At 50.9% G+C, this 7,615-nt stretch overlaps 1 protein-coding gene across 2 annotated transcripts; it reads left to right on the forward strand.

Annotated features, from left to right (window-relative positions):
- Window positions 1-491: 491 nt before the first annotated feature.
- Nsun5 (NOP2/Sun RNA methyltransferase 5) lies at window positions 492-7,545 on the forward strand. Of its 2 annotated transcripts, none has more exons than XM_031338207.1 (10): window positions 492-655; window positions 763-885; window positions 2,349-2,523; window positions 2,604-2,712; window positions 5,337-5,475; window positions 5,571-5,686; window positions 6,333-6,511; window positions 6,684-6,894; window positions 6,969-7,112; window positions 7,284-7,545. In XM_031338207.1, the coding sequence occupies exons 1-10, from the start codon at window positions 563-565 to the stop codon at window positions 7,387-7,389; spliced, it is 1,395 nt and encodes a 464-aa protein (XP_031194067.1). In that variant the 5' UTR covers window positions 492-562; the 3' UTR covers window positions 7,390-7,545. The 2 variants fall into 2 exon arrangements, with proteins under 2 accessions (XP_031194067.1, XP_031194066.1); XM_031338206.1 differs by having other exon boundaries at window positions 503-655; window positions 7,279-7,545.
- Window positions 7,546-7,615: the final 70 nt, after the last annotated feature.

Below are 7,615 nucleotides of genomic sequence, written 5' to 3' on the forward strand. Positions count from 1 at the left end.
TGAGCCACGCCCCCAGCCCCTCCCTGGGGGATTCTAGGCAGGGGCTCTACCACTGAGCCACACTCCCAACCTCTCAGTGGAGGATTCTAGGCAGGGGCTTTATTACTGAGCCTTTCATCCAGTCACAGGGAGAGGCCGTCTGCGGTACCTTCTGAATTCCAAACTCTTAAAAGCAACAACAACAACAACACGTTAAAAACTACAAAATAACTACACTGAATTATACAAAGAATGGCTTTTTTCTTTCTTTTTTTGGTCTTTTGAGACAGGACCTCACTATGTAGCTCTGGATGTCCTGGAACTATGCAGACCTAACTCGAACTCGCAAAGATCCTTCTGCCTCTGTTTCCCGCGCGCCAGGATTAAAGGCGTGAGCCAGCACGCCCGGATTTAGAACCTAAAATTAACTTTTGGATGCTGAAAAGGAAGCAGCTACCTTCTTTTGGGGTCTAACGAAGGCTCGAGCCCTTTGACCCTGGAAATCCGGTTGTACAAGTTGCGGCAGCCGTAAGCCAGGTCGAGCTTTGCGACAGTGTCGTACGGCCTTTGCAGAGCGGCCAGCATGGGGCTGTACGCGGCCGCCGCGGCGGTTCTCGCCGGCGTGGAAAGCCGCCAGGGCTCCCTCAAGGGGCTGGTGTACTCCAGCAACTTCCAGGTATTGAGGCCGGGTGCTGGGAGGGAGGGCTGGGGAGCGGGGCCTGGCCGGGCGGGAGTGCGGGGCAAGGCCTGCGTTGGGTGCTCCCGGTGTCCTGTCTCTCGCAGAACCTGAAGCAGCTGTACGCTCTGGTGTGCGAGACGCAGCGCTACTCGGCCGTGCTGGACGCAGTGATCGCCAGCGCGGGGCTCCTCCGCGCCGAGAAGAAGCTGCGGCCGCACCTTGCCAAGGTGAGCGGCGGCCGGAGGCTGGCTGGCTGGCACCCGTGCCTTGCTCTTCCGCCACCTCTGTCTGGCGTCCAAATTGGGCTGGGACAGAGGTGACTTCCCTTGGAGCATTCTGTGAAGGGTTCGGGAGGACAAAGGCGCAGTGGCTGAGGCTGCCTACCGGAAAGGGTGATGATGGCAAGGAAGGCTGAGGTCCAGAGCGCTGCTGATCAAGCGGCTACCTGGGGGGAAAAGCGACAGGCATGGGGCAGGCACCGGGTTTACTTGCTGGCCTGCGGGCCTGAATGTCTATCTTTTTGTAAGGTTGGGGATTGAACCCAAAGGCTCCAACAAGCCGTGGAAGAGTTCTCCCACTGAGCCACACCCACACCTCCTCATTGGACAGCATCACTAGACAGATGCGCTATTCTTTTTAGACATTTGTCTGCATAGCCCTGGCTGTCCTGGAACTCACTCTGTAGACCAGGCTGGCCTTGAACTCAGAAATCCGACTGCCTCTGCCTCCCAAGTGCTGGGATTAAAGGCGTGCACCACCACCGCCCAGCTGAGATGCTATATTCTTGAGCAGTGCCTCCAGGATTCTAGGCAGGGGCTCTACCACTGAGCCACAAACCAAGCTCTTCTTTAGGGGAATTTAGGTAGGTGCTTATTACCGAGCTGCAACCCCCGTTTCTTCTCTGGTGGAGACTAAGCACGCTTTCTACCCTACTGCTGAGCCTTGCTCTCAGTCCGTTAACTGGTAGATGCTAGGCAGACTTTTTTTGACCCACACCCTCAGCCCTTCCCTTGGAGATTCTAGGCAGGTTCTACTGAGCTATGTGCCCAGCCTTTGTTTTTTGAGACAGGGTCCTACTTAGTTGCTTAGGAAGGTCTTAAATTGGTAACTAAGGTTGATCTTCAGCTTGTAGCTGTCTCCACCACCACTGCCACCGCCTCCTCCTCCTCCTCTTCCTCCTTTCTTCTTTCTTCAGTTTTTAGAGACAGGGTTTCTCTGTGTCACCCAGGCTGTTCTGGAAATTACTCTTGTAGACCAGGCTGGTCTCGAATTCACAGTGATCTACCTGTCTCTGCCTCTTTTTTTTTGTTGTTGTTTTTTTGTTGGTTTTTTTGTTTTTTTTTTTTGTTTGTTTGTTTTGTTTTTTGTTTTTTTTTGAGACAGGGTTTCTCTGTGTAGCCCTGGCTGTCCTGGAACCCACTCTGTAGACCAGGCTGGCCTCGAACTCAGGAATCCACCTGTCTCTGCCTCTTGAGTGCTGGGATTAAAAGTAGGATTACCCAGTTAGTTTATAGTTTCTTGCTTATGAATCTGATGTTGCTGGAATCGTGGGCATTTGCCCTCACATCAGGCCATTAACTTCTTTTGTGATCTTGGGCAAGAAAATTCCATTGACATGACCAACTGGACAGGTACCTACTCCTCCCACGGGAAGTTTTTATTGTGTTAATATTTTGTTTCCCCTGTCCAGGTACTAGTGTATGAATTGTTGCTGGGGAAGGGGTTTCGAGGGGGTGGAGGCCGATGGAAGGCTCTGCTGGGCCGACACCAGGCAAGGCTCAAGGCTGAGCTGGCCCGACTCAAGGTTCATCGGGGTGTGAGCCGAAATGAGGACCTGTTGCAAGAGAGATCCAAACCTAGCCAAGGTGAATTGGAGGCTGAGGGGAGGGTGGTGGCCCTCAGGAGGGGCTTGCCTTCCTCCCCACTTGACTGCTGTGGCTTCTAGCCTACCAGGTACCACGGTTCGTGCGTGTGAACACGCTCAAGAGCTGCCCTGAGGATGCGATCGATTATTTCAAGAGACAAGGTTTCTCCTACCAGGGTCGGGCTTCCAGGTGAGAGCTGAACATCCTCCTTGGGTGCCTTCATTTTCCTCTCTGTCCAGATTCTTAAGGAAGTAGGAGTCTGTTAGAAGAGAGACTGGGCAGGGGGAGGGAGCTATGGGGGGGGAAGGGGTGAGGGGGAAAGGAGGAGGGGGGTTATGACTGCTTTTTCTAGATGTTTTTCCTACTTTACCAACAAAATTTTCTCTTTTTAAAAAAGATGTTAGTTTTGTTTTATGTGCGTGGGTATGTGCATGTGCCTGAAGAGGACATTGGACACTCTGGAGTTGGGGTTCTAGGCAGCTGAGCTGATGAGCACATGGTGCTAGGAACTGAATGTAGGTCCTCTGCAAGCGTAGTGTATGTTCCTAACTGCTGAGCCACGTCTCTGGCCCTGGCAGCAGTTCTCTGCATCTGAGACCTGGTGTATGTTTGTTTGTTTGCTTGTTTTCCCCTGAACCTTGGTGTTCTTGTGGTTCTTGTTCTGCATTCGGTGACCCTCCATTTGCTCTCTAGTCTAACTGCTCCCTCCCACCTTTCCGCTCTCCTGTCTAGATCACAGCCTCTTCAGCTCTAAGCCAAAATACCACAGTACACACCTTCATCATTTGAGAGACAGAGGCACGAGGATCTCCAGATTCTAGGCCAGTCTGGTCTACAGAGTGAGTTCCAGGATAGCCAGAGTTACACAGAACCCTGATTTAAAAAACCAAACCAAACAAACAAACCCATAACAATGTGCAGTCTGTAATCTTTGGGAACAGTAAAAGGTTTCTGAAGGCACAGTGACCAAAATTAATTCAGGATTAAACATGTCCTGGAGCCAAGGTGTCCTTGGTATTGCAAGGTGTCGCCTTTAATCCTAGCACTTGGGAGGCAGAGGCAGGCAGATTTCTGAGTTCGAGACCAGCCTGGTCTACAGAGTGAGTTCCAGGACAGCCAGGGCTATACAGAGAAACCCTGACTCAAAAAACCAAAAAAAAAAAAAAAAAAAAAAAAAAGTGTGACGTCATATAGCCTGGGCTCTGAACACACAGCACGCATGTGCGCTTGGCACTGCACATCCCCGCACAGCCCACAGATGCTGCAGAGAAGTACCTTGGCACAGCTTTGAGACTGCTGCAACTGGGGACTGCAGTGTTTACTATACACGGTTTCTGCTCTTTTAGAAACATAATGGTCTAAATACAGAACACAAAGACTTTAACACTGCCCTGCTGACAAACTGCCATTCCTAGTTATCAAAATCATTTGTCTTTGGATTGCATTGCATTAGAATGTCTAGGGTTTTTGTTTGGTTTGGTTTTTTTAAATTGGTGTTTAGCTGCGCAGTGGTGGTGCACGCCTTTAGTCCCAGCACTTGGGAGGCAGGGGCAGGATATGTATGAGTTGAGCACAGCCTGGTCTGCAGAGTGAATTCCAGGACAGCAAAGGCTACACAGAGAGATCCTGTCTCAAAAAACAAGACCAAAAACTAAATAAAAAAAACCTAGTATTTGATTTGTTGACTTGAGTTTTACAAAAAATTGTTGGATCAGAACAAAACTCTCAACTATTTTCAAAATGGCCCCCAACCCATCATTTTGTGTCATTTTGTGTCGCTGTCATTTTGTGACAAGTATTTATGTGAAGTGCTATTCTCACCATTAACATTTACAAAATCAATATATGGGGCTGGCGAGATGGCTCAGCAGGTAAGAGCACTGACTGCTCTTCTGAAGGTCCTGAGTTCAAATCCCAGCATCCACACGGTGGCTCACAACCATCCATGATGAGATCTAACCTTCCTCTTCTGGTGTGTCTGAAGACAGCTACAGTGTATTATGCCAGAGGGAGCGGGCCGGAGCGAGCCGGTCTGGTCCTGAGTTCAATTTCCAACAGCCACAGGATGGCTCACAGCCATCTGTACAGCTACACATAAAATAAATCTTAAAAAAAAAAAAGCCAATATATCAACTCAGTTTAAACTCTTTTAATTCTCATTAGTGTGTGTTATGTGAATAGATCCTTTCTGCCTCTCTGTGGGTCCAGGCATTACCTCAGGTCATCAGGCTTGTACAGTAAATGCTTTTACCTGGTGAGCCACCTCGCTGACCCTCGCAGCTTCCACTCCTTTTCCTTAGAGGCAGGGGACGAGGCTATATACCTGCCGCCCCAGCGCTGGGAGGCTGAGATAGGACTTAGTTCCAGATCCTGTCTCAGTAAACAAACCAGACAGACCTAGAGGTACAAACAACAGCCCGGCAGGTAAAGGGTGAGCCCTGCTCCTGCAGAGGACCCAAGTTCAGTTCATGGCACCCGTGTTGTGTGGCTTGTAATTCCTACTCCAGGGGTCACGGATGCCTCTCAGGGTTTCTGCTCTCACATGAATGCATAATTTAAAAGAACAACAAATCTGTTTTAAAAATGCAAACCAGATGAGGGGGCTCAGTGGTTAAGGACACAGACTGCTTTTCTGGAGGACCAGAGTTTGGTTCCTAGTACCCACATAGTAGTCACAACTATCTGTAACCCCAGTCCCAGGACTCCGACTCCTTCTTCAGGCACTGCATGCACAGTGATGCACAGCCAAAGCACCTGAACACAGAAAATAAAAAGGTTAAAAACAAAACCTAACCAGTGCTTTTCCCTGCCAGCCTGGAGGACTTGCGAACTCTCAAAGGGCAACATTTTCTTTTGGATCCCTTGCTGCCCGAACTTCTTGTATTTTCTGCACAGACAGATTTGCACGAGCATCCACTCTACTGTGCTGGCCATCTCATCCTGCAGGATAAGGTAGGGAGGCTGGGAGGAGGGGTAGGACTTATGGGGAAGCGACTGCAGGGGTCTGTTGACTCAGCTGCCTACCATCTTCTGTCCTGTCCTGCTAGGCCAGCTGCCTCCCAGCCATGCTGCTCGCTCCCCCGCCGGGCTCCCACGTCATTGATGCCTGTGCTGCCCCCGGCAACAAGACCAGCTACATTGCAGCCCTTCTGAAGAACCAGGGGTGAGTGCTGGTGATGAGCTTGGAGGCAGAGGGGGTGGGCAGAGTCGAATCTTGTCCTTTGTAGGGGAAAGTCTCACTAAGTGCCTCTGGCAGCGCATAGCCTAGTCCCAAGCCAGGCTATTGGCTTGAGACCAAGCTCCCGCAGCGCTTGGGGTTGTCTGTCACAGTGACCACTGTAGATGACTTAATTATGTTGCGTCCTAGCTTCTTGGATTTGGGTGGTAATGTACTGGGGATTGAATCCCCAAAGCATGCTAGGTAAGTACTCTCCCACTGAGCCACACTCACAACCCCTCACTGGAGGATTCTAGGTAAGCCTTCTATTGCTGAACCACATGCTCCAGACCTGCGTCCTGGCTTAGCACACATTACAACTTGATGTTATCTAACTGTGGGCCTCAGTGCTCTGTAAATGTTCAGTTCAGGGGCTGGCAAAATGGCTCAGTGAGCCCTTGCTGCTTTTCCAGAATCTGAGTTCAGTGTTCCACACCCATGTCAGGTGACTCACAATCTGGCTTATCTCCAGTCCCATGGGTTCCAACACCGTTTTCTGGCCTCCACAGACACCTGCACACATGTGGCAGACAGACACAAAGAAGTCTTGAAGGAAACTCTCCGTTCATTCTGCCTCTGCTCTCTTCCCTAGGAAGATCTTTGCTTTTGACCAGGATGCTAAGCGGCTGGCGGCCATGGCTACGTTGCTGGCTCGGGCTGGGGTCTCTTGCTGCGAGTTAGCAGAGAAGGACTTCCTGACAGTTTCTCCCTCTGACCAGCGTTATGGCCAGGTCCAGTACATCTTGCTGGATCCTTCTTGTAGTGGCTCTGGTGAGATGGGGACAGTGTGACTATGGTCGTGGGCCTGCAGCAGCTTGGATACTGGAGGCTCCCAGTTGGTGTTGCTTCAGACTTGTGACTACAGGCAGATGAGATGCTCTCATCTCTAAAATGGGGATTTGGGTGTGGAAATGGCTTCACAATTGCAGCTCTTTTTCCATAGGCATGCTGAGCCGGCAGCTGGAGGAACATGGGGAAGGCACACCTAGCAAGGAGCGCTTGCAGGCCTTGGCCAGGTTCCAGCAGCGGGCTCTGTGCCATGCACTCAGGTTCCCCTCTCTGCAGCGCCTAGTCTACTCCACGTGTTCCCTTTGCCAAGAAGAGAATGAAGACGTGGTCCAAGAGGCTCTGCAGCAGAACTCAGAGATGTTCAGGTAATGGTCCCTAGGTCTGAGAGGTCACAGTTGCTTCTTTCTCACCAGGGTCTGAGTCTTCTCCTTCTGCACAGGTTGGCTCCTGTCCTACCCACATGGCCTCACCGAGGTCTGAGCACCTTCCCAGGGTCTGAGCACTGCCTCCGGGCTTCCCCTGAGACCACACTCACTGGCGGCTTCTTCATTGCTGTGTTTGAACGTGCAGAGGTGCTGCCGAGGTGAGCGAGGAGCTGAGGGGTCTTGTTTCTCTTTGAGGCAGTTATCTGTGTAACCCTAGACCTAAATCTAGGTAGACCAGGCTGGCCTCAACCTATTTAGATCTGCTTCTGCCTCCTGAGCTCAGGTGTGGGCTATCTCATCTGCTACTCTGGCCTCTTCTTCCAGCCCAGCCCCACAGACCAATGCCGTGGATCCAGAACCTCTCAGCCAAGCCCCAAAGAGAAAGAGAAGACGCAAATCAGCGGCTGGTGCAGCATGCAGCAGCCAAGCACATAGGCACTGAGTGCCCTGCAGCCAGCAGAACCATCCTTCCTTACCTTCCCTCCTCGCATGGGAAGATCATGTCCTGGCACTCTGTGCCCCTCACTGGGCACAGTCCTACCAGTCAAGAGTTCTTCACTTCACAAATAAAAGGCAAACTCAGATCTATGACAGATCACAGTTTTATTTTTAATGACATAAGCAAGAACAATCTCACATTCATACTAAAAATCTCAGCTAC

Source organism: Mastomys coucha, unplaced genomic scaffold (genome assembly GCF_008632895.1).
Source record: "Mastomys coucha isolate ucsf_1 unplaced genomic scaffold, UCSF_Mcou_1 pScaffold22, whole genome shotgun sequence".
In the NCBI taxonomy this organism is placed as follows: domain Eukaryota; kingdom Metazoa; phylum Chordata; class Mammalia; order Rodentia; family Muridae; genus Mastomys; species Mastomys coucha.

What these genes read in the sequence shown, in the direction of transcription:
- Nsun5 (XM_031338206.1), top strand. Translation starts at nt 563, where the DNA reads ATGGGGCTGTACGCGGCCGCCGCGGCGGTTCTCGCCGGCGTGGAAAGC. An exon ending in GAGATCCAAACCTAGCCAAG is followed by an intron (nt 2,524 to 2,603) that starts GTGAATTGGAGG and finishes TGTGGCTTCTAG; the next exon opens with CCTACCAGGTACCACGGTTC. An exon ending in GCCCTTCTGAAGAACCAGGG is followed by an intron (nt 5,687 to 6,332) that starts GTGAGTGCTGGT and finishes TCTCTTCCCTAG; the next exon opens with GAAGATCTTTGCTTTTGACC.